At 35.5% G+C, this 25,774-nt stretch overlaps 1 protein-coding gene across 6 annotated transcripts in view; it reads right to left on the bottom strand.

The window, feature by feature from the left end:
* The window catches only part of LOC145292005 (prominin-1-like), a gene marked incomplete at its 5' end in the record, with an annotated part of 563,543 nt that overhangs the window by 65,488 nt on the left and 472,281 nt on the right, over nt 1–25,774 (bottom strand). For 2 of the 6 annotated variants that reach the window (XM_080137986.1, XM_080137988.1), the window contains 1 exon segment: nt 11,227–11,390. In XM_080137986.1, coding sequence (XP_079994112.1) covers nt 11,227–11,390 — 164 coding nt within the window. 6 annotated transcript variants of the gene reach the window in all.

Here is a 25,774-nt window from a genome sequence, read left to right as displayed (position 1 = left end):
AATTTATTATAAAGTCTATCAATGTTAAATAAAATTTATTATAAAGTCTATCAATGTTAAATAAAATTTATTATAAAGTCTATTAATGTTAAATAAAATTTATTATAAAGTCTATCAATGTTAAATAAAATTTATTATAAAGTCTATCAATGTTAAATAAAATTTATTATAAAGTCTATCAATGTTAAATAAAATTTATTATAAAGTCTATCAATGTTAAATAAAATTTATTATAAAGTCTATCAATGTTAAATAAAATTTATTAAAAAGTCTATCAATGTTAAATAAAATTGATTATAAAGTCTATCAATGTTAAATAAAATTTATTATAAAGTCTATTAATGTTAAATAAAATTTATTATAAAGTCTATTAATGTTAAATAAAATTTATTATAAAGTCTATTAATGTTAAATAAAATTTATTATAAAGTCTATCAATGTTAAATAAAATTTATTATAAAGTCTATTAATGTTAAATAAAATTTATTATAAAGTCTATCAATGTTAAATAAAATTTATTAAAATGTTTATTAATGTTAAATAAAATTTATTATAAAGTCTATTAATGTTAAATAAAATTTATTATAAAGTCTATCAATGTTAAATAAAATTTATTAAAAAGTCTATTAATGTTAAATAAAATTTATTATAAAGTCTATTAATGTTAAATAAAATTTATTATAAAGTCTATTAATGTTAAATAAAATTTATTATAAAGTCTATCAATGTTAAATAAAATTTATTAAAATGTTTATTAATGTTAAATAAAATTTATTATAAAGTCTATTAATGTTAAATAAAATTGATTATAAAGTCTATCAATGTTAAATAAAATTTATTATAAAGTCTATCAATGTTAAATAAAATTTATTATAAAGTCTATTAATGTTAAATAAAATTTACTAAAAAGTCTATTAATATTGAATAAAATTTATTAAAATGTTTATTAATGTTAAATAAAATTTATTAAAATGTTTATTAATGTTAAATAAAATTTATTAAAATGTTTATTAATGTTGAGTAAAATTTACTAAAAAGTCTATTAATGTTGAATTAAATTTATTAAAAAGTTTAAGTAAAAATTATTAAAAAGTTTAATGATGTTGAATACAATTTAATAAAAGACTTGCTGTTGAATAAAATGTATTTAAAAAATTTATTGATTTTGTTGAATAAAATTTAGTATAAGTCAATTTACAAAAAAGTAGAAAGAATCTATTTTAATTTTGAATTTTTATTGGATTTCATTTAAAACAATCATTCTCAGCAAAATAGTATTATTAAGGCAACAATGATTTCGTTACAAAATGAAATTAATGTATTAAAAAAGAGGAGAGTTACAAACTTTTCAAAAATTATAAATTGAGAAAAAAAAAATTCTATGGACTGCTATGTTAAAATATATTGTTTTTTTGCTGACCGTTGGGTTAATGAAATGATTAAAAAAAAAGCAGAAAGCACAGCTAAAACTAATAATAAAAAAAGAATGCCTGAAGGAGATAGGGTTGTTACATTTAAAATCGTAAGAGAAAAACAAAATAAAGGCTAACTAGAAAGGCAGAAAGGATACAAAAGGAAGGAGAGGGTGGTGGTAGTAGTGGTGTTATAAAGAAAAAGACAATGAGAAAAACTAGGGTCAATAGCAACTAGCAGGTAATAAAAGGTGAACGTACTTCTATGCTCTGACTTGTGATTCTAGAAAATGGAAAAAAATTATTAGAAATCAGTTTTATCACTGGTTGACATTTCAATACCAGTAAGTGATTAGATTCCTAATTTTCATACAACTTCACATATTTTTTAAAGCTGGGATTTTAAAAAATATTAAACCATTGCTTTTATTTCCATAAACAAATGTAATGTTTAATGTTCAACAAATAAACAAACAAAAACATTTGTCAAGTTGAAGAAACCAATAAAAATGACTAAATGGAAAATGTGGAAAAATGATAAAAAACATAAAAATTTAGAAAAACTTTTTAGTTATCATTTCTTCCACTACTTTGAACATTTCTTAACAAAAAATCAAAAATTAAATAACAATAATTCAATATTCTTTTAAAATAATGGATCTAAACCTTCATAATAAACAATAATGAAAAGGTCAGGTCAAATTTAGCCATGAGAAAGGCAAACCAATTGAAATTGTCTTGACTTTTCAAGTATTTGTGAGTTTATTTTAGTTCAAATGGATTTAATCTGGAGAATATTTAACAAAAATTAAAAATAAATACTGCAGTTTTGTTAAATAACCTAAAAGATTGATAGAAATTAAACATTTCAAATTCAATTAAAGATATTTAGTTTAGCAAATAAATAACATTAACAAGGTCGTTCAATTCAGTCCACGTTGCAACAACCCAATTCTCCTTCCAAATAAAACCACAATTCTAGTTGAAAAACCAAATAATATGTTTATTTTTTTTTTTAATAATCGTTTTCTGAACAACAAACTTGCAACAAAAAAGCTTTTGTTTGACAGAAGTCCAATCAGATACCAACAGATTATCTGCCATCAAGAGCCATTGAAAACCAACTGACTTTACGACATCCAACTCTAAGCTGATTGCTTCAAAATCAGAAGGCTGGTTTCCCTGCCCACAGGTTGGAATACATGTACTTTTGACCAGAAATTTTAGATTCCAGTCTTTCTTAGTCATCCTCATTCAACCACCCAGAAACTGACTACTTGAAATATCCACTAAAGATAATGCCCAGTCAGCATCCATGTGAAAGGGTTTATGATCATCTGGGAACATTACTTTTCTCAAGTAGGTTCGTCCCATTTAATGAGGCACTTAGTCTATGTCAAAGAATTTCTTAATTTCTGTGTGGTCACACTCACAATCAGAGATATTTTCAATTTCTTCTGCCCCTCCCCCTTCTCTTAGCCAAACATCGCTTATAGCAAGTCTGTTATTTGTACTGAAAACATGCAACCCACTAAAAATGCTGCCTAGTACATGTTTACAACGCTTTAATTTTTACAGTAATAACATCGTATTTGACTGAAATTAACAGCAACATGGTGAACAATAATAAAAACTAAAAATGGAAAAATAATTATAACAAAACATGTTTGTTTTTTTTGCTTGTATTGCAAAACCATTTCTTATGAATATTTACTATGATCTGAATTATAAATAAATTTGAATTTCTAATGCTGAATTTTATGATGATCAGAAATTTGATGATTTCGAATGCCAATTAATAACACTTTATTAAAAAGGATCTAAACTCTGTTGTGTTTGAAAAAAAAATTTAACTAAAAGTTATTAAAAAATATATTCTTCATATTTTAATATTTCATGTGTTCAGATAAAAAAAATATGGTAACTGGCAGTTTCATGGCAGCTGTAATACTTAATGTTATTAATAAAACTTGATAGATCTTGTGTATCTCCTCTATTTAGTTTTACAATCAATTTTAATGAATTTCCTGTTTTTGAGATAAAAGACAGTCAATTGCATTGATTTGAAAACAATTACTTTGTCAAAACAATTGTAACAAACTGTTAAATGTATTTGTAATCTTACCATTTCAAATTAAAAATTTTTCAAGCTAAGTATTCATTTTTGAAAATGTCTACTTTTGCAAAATATTCATTGAACACAAGTTGCTTTTTTACTCTTAGTGGTGGTACAATTTTTTTTTTTTTCCAAATTTTCTAAATGGTATCATAATTGAATGAACTAGATTTAAACTTGACTTAGTCAATTCTGTGTTGATATTCATTTAATATTCATGCTGTCCCTGGAGATGAAATTAAAAGGTTTGTCACACTGAGTAGGCTGTGAAAGAGAAATGATTGCACAGCTGTCAGACTTAATTTCAAATAGCTATAATCTTTTACAATGGAAGTTTCATCAGTAAACCTGCACCAAAACTTGATGAATTTAATATTGGAAAATAGATGGAGTGATATGTGACAGAAAAATGATGAGTGATATTTTGATATTTTGATATTATGATATTATGATATTTTGATATTTCAACACAAATGTTTTTTTCTTTTGATTATTCGCTCATATAAGATGAGTAAATATTGTCAGGATAGAATGATTCAATATATAAGATACAATATGAAAAAACAGTGACAACATTTGACATGAATGCAAAGGGAGAAGTGTTAACAATACAATAAACAACAAATAAAATATAATTAACTTTTTTCATTTTAATCTTTTGTTTGTTAATTATCATACCTAACATCTCGCTTGTTAAAACAAAAAATATACATCTTTTTCATCTTTGAAAATTCAGGCTTTCTTAAATTTCTCTATATTAAAATCGAATATTTTCAGATGTGTCCAACATAAAACAATGTTCGCTATACATTAGTGGTGAATTTGGTTTTGTGAAAAACGTTTATTTTTTTTGTGGCTAACGTCTAAAAAGAATCATTTGATATTTTTCATTGAATCTTCAATGAATTTCTATAACTTGTTAGGTTTTGTCATACTCCCCAAATTACTTAGTTTTTTACTTAGATAAGCTGTTAGCATTTCATAACTTAAGACACCTCAGATGTAGAGAAAGTATATCTGGATGATGAGACTATTGAGGTTGTCAAGAAAAGTTATTACTAATATTATTCGGATTCTTTCGGCTATTCTTCTCATCTTGAGTGCATTTTCATGCTTTAGTCAGCGTAACCTTCTTGTTAGAATCTAGACAGAATTTTAAATAAACCCCTTTATTTAATTTATGGGGAGTAGTATACTCTTGTTCTGTCAGCTTTGACTGGATAGAGGCTCTAAATAATTCACAATTGTATTTTCAGTCACCCACATTGAAGATCAAACTTTCAACCTTCAGAATTTATTTTTTCCAAGTCCTTTAATCACTGTGCCACAGATCCTTGCATCATCAGATATAGACATCACTGTAATTTTGGAATGACCACACAGTAGCTCATTTGAGAATCATCATCTGTTAATCTGTGTTAAAATCAGGCAGACTAGGGTGCTCTATTATCTGAAGTGGACATAAATTCTATGGAGTCTCAACTAGCTTACTTTCTATACCCTATAACTTGTTTTTAAAAGAAAATTATTTTTTCAAAGAGGTTAACCAATTTTATGGGTGGACAAAATAGCCAAATATTTTCACCATGGTCTGTCGTTCATAATATGCAGGCATTAAACCATTACTAAATATACATCACGATTAGTATTGTGTGTGCAGTCAGCACCAACCCTATTTAGGGTTTAACCGGCTTCCTCCGAAGGAGGAAGTTTCATGGGAGTATGAAATTCACAAGCGGTCCCCAGTCGCATGCATATCCCCGTTAGAGGAGATGACGACGTTAGGTTTTTGCAACTTTTTGTAGGGAGGTGTCGACGTCCTCCTACATACAGCACCTGGACTTCCCAAATGGGTCACCCATTTTTAGCAATAACCAGGCTCAACGTTGCTTAACTTTGGTGATCTGACGGGAACCGGTGTGTCAATGTGATTATGTTGTATATATGATTAGTACTGAAATATGATTAATTGAAATCGGCAATCAGAACTTGGAAAAATTTTAGTCTAATTTCCAAATCCAAACAATTATTAAAAAAAAAAAAAATCTTAACTTTTATTGCCACACTAATGATAAATACTTGTTGTCTTTGAATAATTAAATCTAAACATCATGATAATATAAAGAATACAATGTAAATTATGTAAAAAAAAAAAAAAAAAAAAAAAAAAATTGAGATGTAGCTTTTTGTCCAGCATTGACAAACCTAACAAGAGGTGGCCAAAAAGTGTGAAATTATTTTCAAAGACTTGTGTATAAATGAATTAGTGAATTGCAAGATTTTCAAGGCTCCATATTTTGACATCAGTTTTTCTTTGTTATTTTCATGCCTGTTAATTGGCTGTAAACATATTTCTAAAGATATAAATAGTGGCTGAGGATGAAAGACTAATAATAAAAATGATTCATCAACATGTTTTAGTACAATATGCACAAATTTTGATTATCAACTCGTTTCCACCCAATCTTTATTTTTAAGCATGTGATCAGATAAGAGAAAAAAAACAAACAAACAAAACAAAACAATCATTTTCCTCAACTAGAAATATGTATCTATCCTGTATGGTTTATATTTGGTAATTCACCTTCAGTCAAGATGCGTTGAACTTTCTTTCACTTATGATTTCATTCTTCCTTTGCTTACCCATTGTAAATGATCACATGAAACAGCATGGCAAAAGCAAAGTGATGGCAAATGGATTGAGTGGTATGTGCATGTTTAGATCAGAGGAGTATTTCTCATGTACATTGACCATCACCAGCAAAAAAAAAAAAAAAAAAAAAAAACCCTGCAAGACAATTTCTTAAGAAATTAAGAAAGTTTAATTCTTAATATCAAGTCATACTGTAATATGTTATCCTATTCCTAAGCTAGCATATAAATTTAAACAAAAATTAAAAATCTAAAGGAAAAAAATCTTAAATCATATATTAATTCCTTTCTAACAAACCTGTTGCAAATATAGCTGCTTTTACTGCATAAACTTTACTCGCCCTTTCTTCCAGTAAGAATGAAATAGCAATGTCCCTTAATCACTTTGAGGAGTAACTTTTCAGTACAAACTAACCCAGTAACATTACTCACGTGGGGTCGCAGAAATACCTGGATTAGGACCCAGGCGTGAAGCAAACCCTCTTTATGCTGATGGACCCGTAGATCTTCCCAGGTTATTCGTCTAGGAAAACTCTGAAACTAAACCTAAGGGGAAGGAGGCCTCTCCAATCTTGGATGACAACCTTCCTAGAGCTGGTGACTCAAACAAGTTACCGGTTTGCAAACCTAAACTGCTTAAAGAGTAGATAGGCTCTATCTATTGCCCAGCTTTCATACTCTTTCTCTGCCTATTAGCCAGGCGCAGAGGTACAATCACAGAGATTCGACAGAAACACTCAGTGGTAGAGCTTGTTTCCTGACTAGGGCAATGAACACCGTTTTCCCTGCTCCTGACACATCCCATCCCTCTAAACTGGGCACTTGGAAGTGCTTGAGCGCTATATATGCCAGTGCAATTAGATTGAGTTGACCTTCGGCTGATGGGTTGACAGTTTCTGGCTGCTGTTTCCGATTGGTAGTACAAGGGCCCTAACTCTTTGGTAGCGCTTAGAGCGGCTGCTCCATCAACAGTTGTATAATATCGGGATGTTTGTAGTGCCATGTCGCGCATGGAAAGAGACCCTGCACTCATCCCAGATGGGCTTTCCTGAGGCCACAATCCTAGTAGATGAAAGGTCAGCTGATGGCCTACTTGTGTTGCATGTCTGGTATTCTGCATAACAACTTGTTCAGCACCCCCTACCTAAACTGAAACTCTTTAAAAAAAATAAAAAAATGACAGTACAATAAAAAATTACACAAACCAGGCTTAGATTGAAACAAAATCAACCTCCCTTGCATTTACGAACATCCGTCGGCTTAGAACTAATTTAGATGATGTTGAAGTATTTCTCCTAATAAACACCACAGATATCTTAGCGCTAAATGAACTAGTGATGTGGTGTGTTGCACACAGGGCCTTTGAGCGTGTAGTGTTGTAGCTTAGTGAATGTGTAGAGTGCTTAGCTGCTTGGCTTTCAGGTGCTTTGCTCCTCTTGCTTCCAGCTGTAACCGCCACCTATACTCGCAAGAGTGAAGGGGAGGCAGTTTAGTAAGCCCTGCCCACTGGTGGTTAGAGCGTCTCACTGGTCAAGACTCGCATGCCACCTCCTCGTGGTACATCACGGTTTAACTGGGTACCTTGCGGCCCCAGGCTAAGTGTATGTGGGATCTCGGAGTAGTCTGGAGCCCCAGAGGTGTTGAGTGCATGGCCCTCCGGCGTGAGGACACGCCCTGGCTCACACCAATCCAGACCCCAGCTATGTGGTCAAATAGCAAAATGTCATCTCGGCAGCAGGAGTTGGCAGTCATGGTATGAGCGCAGCTGATATATTTTTCAACCACCGGTCTCCCATGGCGGATCACTGAGCGGATGAATCAAGAACGATCAACGGTCAGGGATCAACACCCAGTTAGCGGGTACTGCGGGGCAACCTACCACTGCTCCAGCTGTCGCACTCCTGTGCTCCGCTGGGGTCCGCAATGTTGGGTCCAGAGGTGGATGTTCTGTTCTGGGCATGCACTCATCCACTACTTCCCTGCCCCGGCGCTTGACGTTTCAGGCAACTACTATGGATATGTCATGCCGGCAACCGAGCAAAGTGGCAAGCTGCTATAAGATCTGGTGCCAAAAGATCCTGCCAGCAATACACAGACTTCCTGAACTGTAGAAGACTGAAGCGCCTTGCCAATCGTCGTCCTCGACGTTAAGGGCCTATGATGATGAAATGAAACTAACCTACACTCCTCTATCCCCTCTAATTAGTTGCTTGGATATATCCCACTCTGCCGTAAGGACTCTGCCAGACATATGCACGGACTTGAAGTCTATATTCAAAACACCCTCCCCTTGACTAGAGAAACAAACCTAAAATCGGATGATCAAGCTTATATGTGCTTTAGACTTCACATGCAACACAACATTAGCTACTTTTATTTTCTCTACTGCTCTCCCTTGACCCAGGACTGAACCATAATAAACAAAGTCTCTGACAGCATAGATACAGCACTCTCCCTGGACACTAGCGCACAAGTGCATGTATTTGGTAACTTCAATGTCCATTGCTCAGAACAAGGAGATATTATGAAAAACGCTGACTAGGAAGCCATCAGGGATCTTATCACCACTGAATGGTTCAAAACGGCAATTAAAGTACATGTTCCCACGCAAAAATTTTATAGCAGCCCCCACTGTGTTTTATTTCTACTTGTGCAACTGCCATTGCGCAAAGGCAGCATGTGTACCACAGATTTAACCGACGTAAGTCCAGTTCAAACAGAAGTATATAGAAGCTAAAAGTAACTGTAAGAAAGAAATAGCGACAGCTAAAAGAGAATTTACTGAAACCATCAAAAAACGCATTGAAGCACAAAAATTAGGAACTCGTGACTTCTGGAAAATCTACAACAGTGTAGTAAATAATGGGCAATCAACAATTCCCCCACTATCCAACAATCATGAGGTTGTTTGCTCAGCAACTGAGAAGGCTAACATGCTTGCCAGTTGGTTTGCCTCCAACTTCACACTGGACCCTGCTAACCACCCCCTTCCTGACTTTCCTTTGCAGACAGAAGCCATGCTAGACGATCTGAAAATCACCCTTTCTCAAGTGCATGCTATCATAAAATATCATGACACTTCAAAAGCATGTGAACCTGATCTCATCCCTGCTGTGTTATTAAAAATGTGCTCCGTCAAAGTAGCTCCAGTTCTCTCCAAACTTTACAACAAATGCCTTAATGAGTCTTGCTTTCCTGCCTGCTGGAAAACTGCTTCTTTGATACCAGGTTTCAAGAATTCTGGCGAAAGAACTGACCCATTAAATTATCGCCCCATTAGCCTCCTCCCACTTTTCGCCAAAATATTTGGGTCCATAATTAACCAAGCTCTAGTCCATCACCTTACAGATGCTAAACTTCTTACCGACCAACAATATGGATTTAGTCAAGCCCGTTCCACAGCAGATATCCTAACTGTAACCTCTGAACATATATACCATTCACTGGACAAAACAGGGGAGGGTAAAGTGGTATCTCTAGATATATCTAAGGCTTTTGACAGAGTATGGCATGAAGGTCTTCTTAGGAAAATCAGATCATACGGTATCACTGGATGAATACTTAACATAATTAAATCCTTCTTAGATAGGAGAAAAATCCAGGTTGTCCTCGATGGTCGTACATCTAAACAATATGATATAAATGCGGGAGTGCCCCAGGGGTCTATCCTTGGACCTTTATTATTCCTGATATTCATAAATGACCTCTCTGACAAAATTGTCTCTGAGATGGGTATATATATATATGCTTATGACACTACGCTCTATAACAGGCACGACAGGAAAACAAATGAACACATATCTGAAGAAATTGCAGAAACACTAGAGGATGACCTCCAATCTATAGTGGAATGGGGACAAAAATGGATGGTCACATTCAATGTTGCCAAGACTAAACTTGTTTCCTTCAATAATTACAAGAAACCTTCTCTACTACCAATAGCAATGGCCAAAGATTCATTATCTGAAAGTACTACTTTTAAACTCCTCGGCCTAACATTCACAGGAAACATGAGTTGGAACAATTACATTGAGAGCATTGCCAGGACCACTGCGAAGAAGGTAGGCTCTCTCTTCTGTGCTAGAAAGCTACTAATTCCCAAAAGTATCCTGTACCTCTATAAGGCCACCATTCACCCATGTATGGAGTATTGTTGTCATATTTGGGTGGGAGCATCTGCTATTAGTCTCTCGCTCCGAGAAAAGGTTCAAAAGAGAGTCGCCAACCTGATAGGTCCTGATCTGTCATCTAAGCTTCAGCCTCTGTCCCACCGACGAAATGTTGCATCCCTCGGCCTGTTCTACAAGAACTGCAAGCACTTGTGCCTCTTTGACGTAAATATCTCCAACAAACCCGACAAGCAGCTAAATCCCACCCCTTCACAGTAGAGATCCGTAGATGTAAGAGAGCCTTCTACTCCAGTAGTTTCTTCCCCAGAACTGCTAGACTTTGGAATTCCCTTCCGGGTCCCTGCTTCCCCAACTGTACTGACATGCAGAAGTTCAAGTGTAACGTGAACTGACATCTTGCTGCCCAACTCCCTACATAGTATCCCAGTAGTTTATGCCCCTGATAGTAGCCCCCTACACCAAAGTGGCAATGTGTCCTGTTTGGGGTGAAAATCTCTCAACTGCGTTTATTGATTACTTTGAATGTTGAAGTTATCTCCAAAATTTTGTATAAACTGAAATCAGAAATGAAAAATTGAATTTGTAAATTTTTTAGTCAGAATTAAAAAAAAATAACAAACAAAAGAACTTTGGAGTTATTTTTATTTCAGCCAACTCCCCACCTCTGAGGCAAAAAAAAAAAAAAATTAAAAGTTTGCAATCATTGTGGGAGTTTGAAATATTTTTATGAAAACCCAACACTAACCTAACACCTAAGGCTAGGAATCAGATTTTTTTTTTTTTTTTTTTTTTTTTGCTGGCTCCCACCTCTTACTGGGATAAAATTATGGGTGCAATTTAAAAATAAAAACTGAGATGCAATTGCTTACAAGTACAAACAATGACAACTACATGCAGAATATTTAATAAGACTTACTATCATGGTAAGAAGGGGGTGGATATACAGGATAGCCAGCGTAGGGTCCAGGTCCACCATAGTTATATGGATGGTGGGGTGGTAGTGAGTCATACTTGTTACTTGAAATTTCATCAAAGGCACCATTAGGCATTCCTTGTGGACTAGACTTGCCCTGATTAATTCTAGAAGTGACACAAGAAAAAGCATTCAGTTTGCACAGATTATAAAAACATATTGTAGTAGAGAAAGTCGAATAAAAAAAAATGTGAGAAAATGTCAAAGCAGCATTATATAAGCAAAAATGAGCCAATAAACATAAGGCAAAGCAAGAGAAAGCATTGGAAAAGGAAAATTGAATCTGATAAAAAATCGTTTGTGATAAAATACATTGAGTAAAAATATATTTTCAAACTTGTTAAGAAACTATAGTTCTTATGTTAAAATTTATTCATAAAAAATAAAGAAAAACAATAAACAGTGAAATTGTAATAAGAAATGAATTATAATAAAATATTTGACAAAAAATTATAGAAATTTAATTAAAAAATTCTTTCAGAAGAAATTGATCATAACAATGTGAATGCAAACATTGTTCATTTAATGATGCGTTTAATATCTTTTCAGGTAACAATACATTTGCCTTATCTGAACACACATAAATACATTCTTATATACATACACACAATATATTTATATATATTTATACATACACACACACACATAAAGAAAACATTAGAAAAGATGTGACCTGTTGGGTCACTCATTGAGTTGGTTAGATTTTTTGAATCAAACAACTCATGCTTTCCTATATGTGTTATTTTGATATATTTTTCCTTTAAATGTGAATAGATTTTTATTCAGTTTAAAATATTCTATTAACACATGGCGCCTCGTCATAACCAATATATTTTTGGTGTATGCTTGCTAAAGCATGGGTATTTTGTGTAAGTTGTAAAGTAAAAATATTTTTTAAATTTCTATTAGGAAACTCACTTAGTATAAACAAGTAATTATAATTCGTTTTTGTTTATATCTTTTATGCAATAAAATGTATTAGACTGTTTTTCAGATTCGCTTAAAAATCTGAACAGATTTTCCTGCAATTCAAAAAGATTGCAGAGAATTTAAAGTGGCCTACTGAATCTTTGAGAATTTGACACAGAAATGCACACAAACTTTTCCTAGAGGCATATAAAAAAACGAAAAATAGAACAGAGAGGTAGGTAGAAAAATAGACATGTGAAAAGAAAGATGTTATACACAATTCTATTTTGTATGAAAGCCCCACTATTTTCTTAATACAAAATAGATTTCAATTTCAAAGGGAGCATATAAACTGTGTCAATCGCTTTATTGCAGATTAGTAAAATATCAATATTTCACTAAATATATGTCACAAAAAAAATTAAAATTGTATCATCAACGGACTGCTTTAAGGTTAGTTATTTCCCAAAATTTTATTCAAATCCATGCGATATTCACAAAGTTATGGCATTTTATTCTTTATCAAGGAATTCATATGGTCCAATGCTCTATTGCAGGCCTCTTAAAAGCCCCCACCCCCATGGTTATCAAAAAGAAAAGGATTATTGCTGGACTTGCCAAAGATCCCAACACCAAATCAAGAAATGATAAGAACACCTTTCAGATTGATATTCGGAAAATTCATAAGGAAGTCAACCGAAATCCAAACAGCACCAATGCTTTTGCAAGAATTGGAATTGCTTCAATATCCAGGCAAACCCAATGCAATGTGTTGAATAAGACGGCAAGGAACATCAAACCTCTTCCAAGGCCTCCATTGAGCAAGCAACATAGGGAAAAACGAAAGGCTTGGGCACAGAATTACATGTAAATGGATTTCCAACATGTCCTATTTAAGGATGAGGTACATGCTATCCTTGACGGTCCAGATGGATCAGCCAAAATTTGGAACCCAAACAGAATTCTGATCCTTTACAAAGTTCATCGCCAACAAGGAGGTGGAGGCATCATGTTTTGGACGGGAATCATTGGGGATAAGTTGGTTGGATCATTTCAAATGCCAGAGGGTGTAAAACTTATCAGCAATGTGTACACAGCTTTTTTTTGGATAATCATTTGTCGCCATGTCACGTCGCTTTCAGATTATTTTTATTCTGCTAGGGCGACTGCAGCCTTCCTTGAATCTATGGGCTTCATTGGAGAAACTCTCATGACCTGGCCACCAAGTCCTCCAGACCATAACTGCATTGAAAATCTCTTGTCAATATTGAAAAAAGAGGTTTATGAGGGAGAAGAGCAATTTACTTCAAAGGATACCCTGTGGAAGATAATAGTTGATATCACAAAGGCCATAACTCCTTTTCAGACCAAACTCCCTCGGTGGACAAAAGGTTGTTTAAAGTTATTTCGAAAAATGGTGGATATGTCGATAAATAATTAATTTATTTGAAGCTTAGCACCTAGGATGTGTTTTTGTTTATTATTATTTGACAGAAACTTATAAAAAAATAAAGTTTTCATGATTTTTTTGTATTTGTATTTTTACCCTTTAAGAGACCTGCAATAAAGCGATGGATGGTGGAAATTCCTTGATAAAGAATAAAATGTCATAACTTTGTGAATATCGCATGAATTTGAATAAAAGTTTGGGAAATAACTAACCTTGAAGCAATCCTTTGATGATACAATTCTTTTTTTTTTTTTTGTGACGTATATTTAGTGAAATATTGATATTTTACTAATCTGCAATAGACAGTTTACATAACTTTGATACTCTGCTAAATGTGTTTTCAACCAATCTAATTATTCCAAACCAAATTTTTATTAAATGTATGGAAAGATACCCACGCTTTATGCAAGACTTTGCTATACATCTGCAGTAAATGGATGTTGTAAGACCAACTATTGCTTAAGGTATTTAACATTTTTTATTTACTTCCTGAAATCCATTACATTGTTTTTGGCAGTGTTATTTTGGACGGTCAAAGTTAACAGATATAGTACAATAAATTTTGGCCTATGTTAGGAACCACTACCATGCCAAATTTTATCATGATTGGTTGAAGAGATGAGGTGGAGGAAGGTGATCTGATTCAAAGTCACAAAGTTGGCTGGCGCTATGGTGGTGACTCCTGGGATGGTGGCAAACCCCAACTTGGTGTGCACCATCCCTAGATGGGGTAGTTTATGAAGAGTTGCACCAGATATGACCTGAATCTTTGACCTAGAAAAATGGTATGCACCATCTCCAGGTTGGAGACCATCATTATGTCAGGTTTGGTCATGATTGGTCGAGTAATGTGAGTTGTAGGAGAGTCGTACACACAAACACACATGAACACTACTACTCTATATTTATATAGTTATTATATATATATATATATATATATATATATATATATATATATATATATATATAGTTATTATATATATAAAACTTTTAATGTGATCATATTAATCTTTCCTAACAAATAATTGAACTACCAAATTTATATGAACTCTTTCTTTCATTTGTCATCGAATACTACCCAATACTAACCCTTTCTCTATACAAACTTACAAACGAAGATAATCAATAACTCTGTTATTTAATGTTAGAATGAGACTTCTTGTCTTTCACATTTTTACGAGTTCTGCAAATATTTTTCAGATGGAAAAAATAAAAAGTAATAGGATGAAAGTTCTTGGAATCTACTGATTATTCAAGATGCAGGAAACCCAAAAGATCAGCTCATCCCAAGAGTCTGAAAACAGCCATCTTCACAGCAGTGGACAACTATCAATTTCAGATTATCTCTCCACCTCTCATTTAGAGAGATGTGTGTGGTGTAGAAGATTTGCCGCACTTTAGATCACTAAATTAATAGTACAATGCTTTTTCTTCACCTTTTTGATCAGGTCAGTAGATGGCTGTTTTGCACTATGTGACCTTCAGAATCACTGGCACTCCTGTCTTTTGTCTCAACTAAACATGATTGCACCAATCTTTAGTATTTATGCTCAAACTTTCAATTCCAAAGATTAAAAACTTGCTTTCTAATCTCCCAAACAATACTGAAAATTCCTTGAGTCATCATCCTTGAGGGAGGAAGCTTGGAATGTACTTAAATGTGTAACAGTAACGGTTTGTTTTGTAGATGTGTGCTGAGCAGGATTTTATGGTTGGAAATATTTTTTTAGCAGAAGTACAAGTAAAAACATCTTGGATACATCCTGATTCCAAGACATGGCATCTAATTGTCTTGATGAAAAATCTGGATATCAGGAATGTTCACCTAAGTTTATGAGAGCTAACTTATTGTTTGTGTGAGACAAAGCTATAGTTCTCCCACTGAAACTAAATGCTGATACAAAGTTGTGAAAAATAGCTTATATGGTTGAGAAGCTATGAAAGACTTTTTATATGGAATGAAAACACAATGATTGGTTTGGTGAAAACAATGTAGAAATTCAATTGTTGCTTGATAAAAAAAAAGCAAAAGACTCTTTTCTTATTGTTAAGTAGTACTAAGCCAACACATGGAACAATAAAGACAAAAATGCAGGTTATTCAAAATACCTAGTGGGATTGAAAGGCTAGAATGTTGAAGACATACTACAAAATTAAAAAATGCTGATCTTGAACAAAGGAAAAAAAAAAAAACAACAGATAATTGTGCAATTTCTTGAGGCATGAAGGTGTAGGATTTTGTTAGGTAATTTACAAACACACATCACTCTTTTAGAATCTCAATGTCATTTCAGGAATGGGGGCTGGGGTGTAACTGACATAATCTTTTCTGTTAGGTAGCTCCAAGAGGAGTGTATTGAGTGACATGTTGACTTGTACTAAGTCCTTATAGAACTTATCAAGGTTTTTAATACAATAGAAATGATTTGTAGTTTAGCTTGGTGAGGATGATTCAGCTCTTAACATGGTATGAAATCATGGGTTAGGGTTAGTAGGCACTTTTTTGAATCTCAGTAGAAAAATCATCTCAAGCAGAATGACATACCTGGGCCAAAACTTCACTGTTTTATTCTTTATGGACATAAAAGCTAAGACATACTATTTGGAGTTCTAGTAAATTGTTTGAGCTTAGTGGCAAATCCAAAGTTGCAAATTCACTAATTAGAAAATTTTTGTACAGCTAATGAGCTTTTTGCACATTCTCATAGACATGCCATATTTTATGGTTTCTTTTGAACAGACATGCTTGGCTTTAGGACAGGGTTGAGAAAAACTATTGTTTTGTATCTACCTGTAGCAAGTAATAGAACCATTCATATCTGTGTGTGGCAACCAATGAAACAGGGTTGACAAATTTGTGTATCAATGTTTCTTTTGTTAATTTGATTCAGAAATTGGTTTCCATCTTAGCGTGCAAGTGATTCTTTAATAGGTTGGAATGTTAACTATGGATAAACAAAGATGTCGCCTAAAACAAAATTTAAGGTTTATAGGGTTTGCATTCTGTTGGTTTTGTTGTATGCATGTGAAACCTGGAAGACAGTATTTGTAGAATCTTCGGCATGAAAAATGGATATAAGTGGTGTGGGGGGGGGGAGGGTGCTTCAATAGAGTGGTTGTTGCAGCATTGAAAGTATATTTCACAAACATCAGTTAAGTTGATGTGGGAATGTAGAATAAATTAAGAGCATATCGAAAAGCAATGATTCCATAGAAAATTTTATGAAAGAAAAAGGCCACTTCATAAAGCGAAACTGAGATACTGCCTTGAAAAATGTATCCTAAGCACAGTGCACTAAATAGAGCAACATGGAAATGGGATAGTAGTATAAGTGTACATGAATATGAAAGAGGACATATTAAAATGAAAGGCTTAAGGGAGAAGTTACGTAAGGTAATTCAGAAATGTTGAATGGAATTGTTGGAATTATTTGTGACTGGAGACTGTAGCAAAATATGTCCAAGTAAAACAGGTCTTACAAATTACAGTATTTCTTACAAACAGGGTTGCGGAGTCGGATGGTGAAAGTCCGACTACAACTCCTTGAATTCCTAAAATGCAGACTCCGACACCTTTGATATCTTAGACTCCGGACTCCGACTCCTGGAGACCCCTATGTGGAAATCTATTCTGCAAATCCATATACCAGCCTCCCACACCAATTCAGCATTTTATAATTACTTTTCATGCATATCATTTTTTATGTTTAACATTCACTTGTATAATAAATATACTCACATATACACTCAACCAGCTTCATTTATTTATTTTTTTACTCACGTTAACTCCTAACAAGGCATATCACCACTTAGACGAAAAAGGCTACTTTTTGAGACCATGTCTAGGAAAGATTAGCAAGATGTCGGCTGACTCCTGACTCTGACTCCGACTCCCAACTCCTTGCCCCCTATGTGGAAATCTATTCTGCAAATCCATATACTAGCCTCCCACACAAATTCAGCATTTTATAATTACTTTCATGTATATCATATTTTATGTTTAACATTCACTTGTATGATAAATATACTCACATATACACTCTACCAGCTTCATTTATTTATTTTTTTACTCACGTTAACTCCTAAACTTCTGCTTCTGCATATAAGTACGACCAGGAAAGCAGGTAGCAGGGAGGGAATTCCAAAGTCTAGGGAAGAGACTATTAGATTAGAAAGCGTTTTGGCATCTAGGGACCTCAAAAGTGAAGAAGTGAGATCTTATTCCTAAACAGGTTTGTTGGGGATATGTATGGGGTACAAGTGCAACATGTTCATCAGAACACATTCCATTAAAACATGCACAGAGATGCAACATTGTGACGATGGGACTAGAGCTGGAGTTTAGTTGATAAAGTTGGACCGATTAGATTGACAACTTTTTTTTTTTAACCTATCCAAGATGGAGAGGCTAGTGTTAGATGCACCAACCCAGATGTGGAAACAATGCTCTATGCATGAGCGAATGGTGGCTTTGTAGAGGTATGGGATACTCTCAGGTGAGTAGTTTTCTAGCTCGATAAAGGGAACCCACCATCTTTGCAGCAGTCTTTGCAATGTCCTCTATGTATTTGTTCCAGTTCATATTGCCCACAAAGTAAAATATGGTAAAATAGTCCAAAAAGAGGTGTTTGTATGTAGAATTCTCAGGAAAAGTGTTATTTTTCACCGATATAGGCAGTTCGAGAGGCGTCTTATAATTGTTAAAGAAGAGCAGCTTAGTTTTACTAGCATTAAATGTTACTATCCATTTGCGTTCCCATTTAACTATGGTCAGGAGGTCATTTTCTAATGATTCTGCCATTGTCTTAGACCTGTTCTTCCCTAATGCATGTTATAGAGCATTGTATCATCAGCAAATATACCCATCTCGGACACAACATTATCAGAGAGGTCATTTTTGAATATCAGGAATAATAATGGTCCAAGGAGCGACCCCTGAGACACTCACATTAATGTTATGCTGCTTGGATGTATGTCCATCAATGACAACCTGTATACTTCTATTGTCTAAGATGGATCTAATTATATTTACTATATACGTCCAGTTATAACGTACAATTTAATTTTCATTAGCAAACCTTTGTGCCAGACTTTATCAAAAGCCTTGGATATATCAAGGGTTACAGCTGTGGCTTTGCCCACTTTATCCAGTACATGGTAAATGCGTTCACAGATAAATGTTAAAATATATGCAGTAGAACGCCATTGCCTGAATCCATACTGTTTGTCAGAGAGAAGATTTGCTTTGCAAGGTGGTGAACTAATGCTTGATTAATTAAGGTCTCAAAGATTTTAGTGAAGAGGGAGAAGAGATTAATGGGGCGATAATTAGGAGGGTCTGTTCTTTCATCAGAATTCCTGTATATTGGTACCAAAGAGACCATATTCCAGCTATTAGGGAAGCAAGATTCAGCAAGGCATTCATTCTAGAGCTTGAAAAGTATGGGGTCTAGCTCAGTTAAACATTTCTTAATTAGTATAGCAGAGATGAGATCAGACCCACACGCTTTTGAGGTGTCTAAGTTTTTTATGATATCGCAGACATGAGAAGGGGTGATTCTTACATCATCTAATGTAGCTTTAGTCTGCATCAGGAAATTTTGCGCGGGGGAGGGGGTTGTTGTTGGCTCTAAGGTGGAGTTAGAGGCAATCGCCAGGATAACAGTTCCGGTTTCTCCGTTACCATGCATGAAACCTTCTGGTTGTTGTTCAGTGGAGGAATTACTGATTGCTCTTTATTCACTACACTAGTATAGATTTTTCAGAAATCACGAGTTCCTATCTTTGGCGATTCTATGCGTTCCCTGATTATTTCAGCATGCTTTCTTTTAGCTGTCACTATTTCTCTCTTACAATGATTTCTAGCATCTACGAATTTTGCCTATTTGTATTTGACTTATGACGTACAAACTGGCGGAATGCATGCTGTCTTTGTGCAGTAGCAGCTGCACAATCTGTAGTGAATCATGGGGGTGAGTGGGGCTTGCTATAATGCTTCCATGTTGGAACATGGGCTTCAATTCCCGCTTTGCACCATTAAGTTGTCTCATTGGTGCACTGTTCAGCAGGAAGAGAGAAGATATCGATCCATGGGGCATCTCGGATGCGTTCTCTAACGGCTTCCCAGTAAGCCCTGTTGTAGTACCTTGTGATTTTGAGCAATGATTCCTCACCTTGAGGTTGGGATTTAAATGTGATGTCAATTAATACCACTAGGTGGTCTGCGTTTCCAAGTGGACTATGGGCATTAGTCACACAATCCTCAGGTACTGTGGTGATGAATAGGTCTAGAAGTGAAGCTTGCTGAAGTTCCCAATCTGGTATGCCAGTTGGAAACATTACTGTCTCTGTGAGGGAATGGGCTATAGAGAAGCTATAAGTGGAGCATCCAGCTGCATCTGTATAACCTAAGAAACCAAGCCAATTTTTACAGTGGCCATTAAAGTCACCAAACGCATGTATTTGGGCATTACTATCCAAGGGGAGTGCTGCATCTATACTATCAGAGACATGATCGATTAGGGTACAATCCTGACTTGAGGAAAAACGAGAGAAAATATAATGCAGTGATGAAATGTTAGTCGAAAGCACATAAAAGCCTGGTCATCCAATTCAAGATTTTTCTCTCTAGTTTAAGGGAGGGTGCTATGAATATATGTGCATGCATACATCTATCCGAGTCCTTATGGCAAAGAGGGAGGTATCATGTCATGTTAAAGTAGTTGGAGTGGATTGAAGAGTGTACGTTTGTTTCACTTAATTGTAAGATATCTGTGAAGTTTACTAAAAGGTAAGACTCTTCATCATCTATATTATCTCTAAGCCCATAGATATTTGTGAGGCGAATTGGTTTTGTTTGGGTGGTTGTCTGGTTTTATCGTGATATTTGTTTGGGTTGTCATTTAATTATGATTTTGTTTGTAGGTTAAGAGAAGAGTGTTGAGCAAAGCGGGCCTATTTTGACGCCAAGTATACACACACACTGGTCCATTAGCTGAGTCCAGTCTAGAATGTGTGGTCTAATGACAGCCAACCGGATATAGCAGCAGGGTCCCTTTCCAGGCGTGACATGGCACTAAAACTGTCCTGATATTATACATCTGATGATAGAGCAGCCAGTTAAGGATCCTGTACTGATAGTCGGAAACAACAGCAAGACAAACTTTCAATCAGTTGCCATCAATCTCTCAGACAAGACCGGCCCAAACAAGTCTTGTGAGCACAAGTGGCATGCAAGCAAATTTTCTCAGTTTCTGAGAGAAAGAGAGAAATTTTAAATAGGGAATAGGGGAATGGAGTTCAATGTGATAGTCAGGAAATAAGGCCAAGCACAGGGTGACTCTGGTGAGTCCCTGGTATTGTACCTCTGGCCTGGCTAATAGGCAAAGAAGAAGTGTGAAAGCCAGCGATAGGAAGAGCCTATCTACTCCTTAAGCAAGTTAAGCTTGCAAGCCGGCAATTTGTTTGAGTTACCAGCTCCAGGAAGGTTGTCAACCATGACTGAGGAGGCCTCCTTCTCTGTTTTGTTATCAGTTTTCTTTCTTTTAGATGGATTAGCTGACAAGATCTACGGGCCCATCACACAGAGAGGGTTAACCATGCGCCTGGTTTTTATACCAGGTATTTTCTGTGCTCCCACATGGATGAAGATATTGAGTATCTTACTTTAAAGTTTTTCTCTATTCTTTATAAATAAGTGCAGAATTGGAAATAGATAGACACAGCACTCTCCCTCGACACTAGCGTACAAGTACATGTATTTGGTGACTTTAATGTTCACCACAGCAACTGGCTTGGATTCTCTACTCACACAGATGCAGCAGGCAGCACAACACATAGTTTTGCTATATCTCACTCCTTATCACAAATGGTTACGTTTCCAACCGGTTTCCTTGACCAGCAAGAACAACAAGCATCACTTCTAGATCTGTTTCTGACTACAGTTCCCGAGGATTGTACAACAAATGCTGACAGCCCACTCGGGAACACTGACCATGCAGTGATAATGGTAGAAATCGCCCTAAATTCTAGACCCAAAACTGAAGAGCCAGTGTTCAAAACAACGAGATATTATAAAAAGGCTGACTGGGAAGCCATCAGAGATCTTATCAGAGATGCCTCATAGGGAAATATTTTTTCTCTTCCTGCTAAACAGTGCACAAATGAGACCACTGAATGGTTCAAAACAGCAATGGAAGCACATGTTCCCATGCAGAAATTTTATAGCAAGCCCCACTGTTTACTTAGTCTTGCGCAACTGGCATTGCTCAAAGGCAGCATGCATACCATAGAATTAACCGACACAAGTCCAGTTCAAACAAACAGAAGTATATAGAAGCTAGAAGTAACGTTAAGAAAGAAATAGCGACAGTTAAGAGAGAATTTACTGAAACCACTAAAAAACACATTGAAGCACAAAAACTAGGAAATCGTGACTTCTGGAAAATCTACAAGTAGTAAATAATGGGCAATCAACAATTCCCCCGCTAACCAACAATCACAAGGTTGTTTGCTCAGCAACCGACAAGGCTAATATGCTTGCCAGCCGGTTTGCCTCGAACTCCACACTGGACCCTTCCAACCACGCCCTGCCTGACTTTCCTTTGCGGACAGATGCCACGCTAGACGATCTAAAAATCACCCCTGCTCAGGTGCATGCTATCATAAAAACCTTGACACTTCAAAAGCATGTGGACCTGATCTCATCCCAGCTGTGCTATTAAAAAAGTGCTCAGCCGAAGTAGCCCCAGTTCTCTTCAAACTCTACAACAAATGCCTTAATGAATCATGCTTTCCAGGCTGTTGGGAAACTGCTTCTGTGGTACCAATATTCAAGAATTCTGGCGAAAGAACTGACCCATCAAATTATCGCCCCATTAGCCTCCTCCCACTTTTTGCCAAAATATTTGAGACCATAATTAACCATGCTCTAGTCCGGTACCTTACAGATGCTAAACTTCTGACTGACAAACAATATGGATTTAGACAAGCCCGTTCCACAGCTGACATCCTCACAGTAATCTCTGAACGTATATACCATTCACTGGACAAAGCGGGGGAGGGCAGAGCGGTAGCTCTAGATATATCTAAGGCTTTTGACAGGGTATGGCACAAGGGTCTCCTCAGGAAAATTAAATCATACGGTATCACTGGTAGAATACTTAACATAATTAAATCTTTCTTAGATAAGAGAAAAATCCAGGTTGTCCTCGACGGTTGTACGTCTAAACAGTGTGATATAAATGCAGGAGTGCCTCAGGGGTCTATCCTTGGACCTCTATTGTTCCTAATATTTATTAATGACCTCCCCGAAAAACTGCCTCTGAGATGGGTATATATGCTGATGACACTACACTCTATAACGGGCATGACAGGAAAACAAATGAACACATATCTAAAGAAATGGCAAAAACACTAGAGGATGACATCCAATCTGTAGTGGAATGGGTACAAAAATGGATGGTCACATTCAATGCTGCCAAGACTAAACTTGTTTCCTTCAATAATTACAAGAAACCTTCTCTGCCACCAATAGCAATGGCCAGTGACTCCCTGTCTGAGAGTACATCTTTCAAACTGCTTGGCCTAACGTTCACAGGAAACATGAGTTGGAACAATTATATTGAAAACATTGCCAGGGCTGCTGCGAAAAAGGTAGGCTCTTTCTACCGTGCTAGAAAACTACTGACACCTGAAAGTATCCTGTACCTCTATAAGGCCACCATTCGCCCATGTATGGAGTATTGTTGTCACATTTGGGCTGGTGCATCTGCTACCAGTCTCTCGCTCCGAGACAAGGTTCAAAATAGAGTCGCTAATCTTATAGGCCCTGAACTGGCATCTAAGCTTCAGCCTCTGTCCCATCGACGAAAAGTTTTATCCCTCTGCCTGTTCTACAAGTATTTTAATGGTGAATGCTCTGACGAATTGCAGACAGTTGTGCCCCCACGACGTAGACACCCTCGACAAACCCAACTGGCAGCTAAATCCCACTCCCACACAGTAGAGATCCCTAGATGTAAAGGATCTTTCTACTCCAGTAGTTTCTTTCGCAGAACCGCTAGACTCTGGAATTCCATTCCAGGTTCCTGCTTCCCTAACTGTACTGACATGCAGAAGTTCAAGTGCAACACGAACCGACATCTTGCTGCCCAAATCCCAACATAGTGTCCCAGTAGTTGCTGCCCCTGATAATAGCCCCCTACACCAAAGTGACAATGAGCCTTGTTTGGGGTGAAAATGTAATAAAAAAAAAAAAAAAAAAAGATTCCCCTCTAACATTTACAAGAAATTTTATCTTTCAAGTATTGTGAGAAAACCCATCTGCTCTAGCAACTAATTTGCTTTAAAATAAATGAATAGGATATTAATTATTTGAATATGTAAGAGAATATAAAGCAAAGAAAACAAAAAAAAAATGGTGGGACTAGATCTACATAAAGAGGTTCCACATAACACAGATATATAGATGCACTTGCCTTGGTGTTCTTCAAGCGACCCATGTTGGTCTAGCTAAAAGACCAGTGTCTCCATGTGGAATGAATTGAGGTGCAAAGATAAGCGTTTATTTGAGAAGCCAAATGTGTGCTTTGAATTAATACTTCCTTTTATTTCATTGAAACGGTATAATTTTCGATTATTACTAATATATTACATATATTGCTAACTATTACTAATATATTACATATATTGCTAACTATTACTAATATATTACATATATTGCTAACTATTACTAATATATTACATATATTGCTAACTATTACTAATATATTACATATATTGCTAACTATTACTAATATATTACAAACAAATGACATGCGAGAAAAATCTGGGAAAATAGTTTTAAGTGGGTAGATAGCACAATATAGAATTGGAATAAAATAATGCAATAAAATAAATTAATTTTTTAGTAATATCTATTTTAAAGGCAGATTAAGGGATGGTTAAAATTTTAAATAGAGTTAAAGCTTTTTTTTTTTAATACAAGTCCATTTTACAAAATTCCATTATCATATTTTTTTGTATAACATGGGGAGTAGACTTGCCAGTTAAAATGAATTCAGATTAGAATGGGAGTTTGGAAATGTGGTTTAAAAACACTATAAATACATTTAAAAACACAAACTGAGTTTAAAATTTTATTATGCTTTCAGTTTAAAAGGGACTACAATATTTCGGGATAGGGGAACTTTTTTAGGCCATGACATTTCGAAGCCAAACACTTCTCTTCAGAAGAGGGGAGTAAAGACACATATTATACAGAGAAGAAATTTTTTAAAAGATAATATTGCCTTTATGGAAAGAGGATCAAAGAAAAAACATGAAGCTGTACTGAAACTAAAGCCAATTCTAGGACTGCCAGCAACCACTGTAAAAGAGTAATAAAGAATGCAAGAGAGTCGTATGCTCAGTCCGTTAAGTCCAAAGTAGCTGAGCAGCAGCTTGGTTGCCACCAGTTTTGGTAAATAGCAAGCAGGATCCTGAATAGAATCATGTGCTCTATCCCAACTATCATCAATGGACCTTAGGTAATCTCGTCAGCATCAGACAAAGCCAAACTCTTTGCCAAGAACTTTGCAACTAATTATACCTGTTCGAACATGTTTTCCCACACATATACACACCCACACGTACGCACGCATGTACGCACACACACACACGCATATACACCGCCTCATACACACACTCACATTCATGTGCATACACACACCCGAGCTGTGACGTCACTTCCTTTTAAGTGAAAACCAGACATGCGCACCCAGAACACTAACTCCAGTATAAAAGTCAACAAAACCTGTCAACTTCTCTTTTTTCGTCTGGACCAGCGTTCGAGCTGCTTAGTCGACGAACCGACCACACACTTTAACGTCACTTTCCCTGCTACTGTAATGTGGGGCAAGCGCAAGCACACTTTATACGCTTTCTCTCTCCATGAACTGGATTGACTTTTCTCACTCTATCTCCCCTTCACTTTGGCCCATCGACACAGACATGTGCGCGACGTTCTACTGAGCTTAACCCTTTCTTTCTACAGACGGCTTGCCACTTCGCGTTTCTCTATTGCATTCCCCCTTTCCTTCTATGCGCGTAGTCGTCAACGGCTGAATGAACACGTGTACACCGAAGACTTTC

The sequence above is a fragment of the Euprymna scolopes genome, chromosome 13 (genome assembly GCF_053919585.1).
Source record: "Euprymna scolopes isolate OS-2025 chromosome 13, ASM5391958v1, whole genome shotgun sequence".
Classification (NCBI taxonomy): Eukaryota; Metazoa; Mollusca; class Cephalopoda; order Sepiida; family Sepiolidae; genus Euprymna; species Euprymna scolopes.
This window is presented reverse-complemented; position numbering and strand designations above follow the sequence as displayed.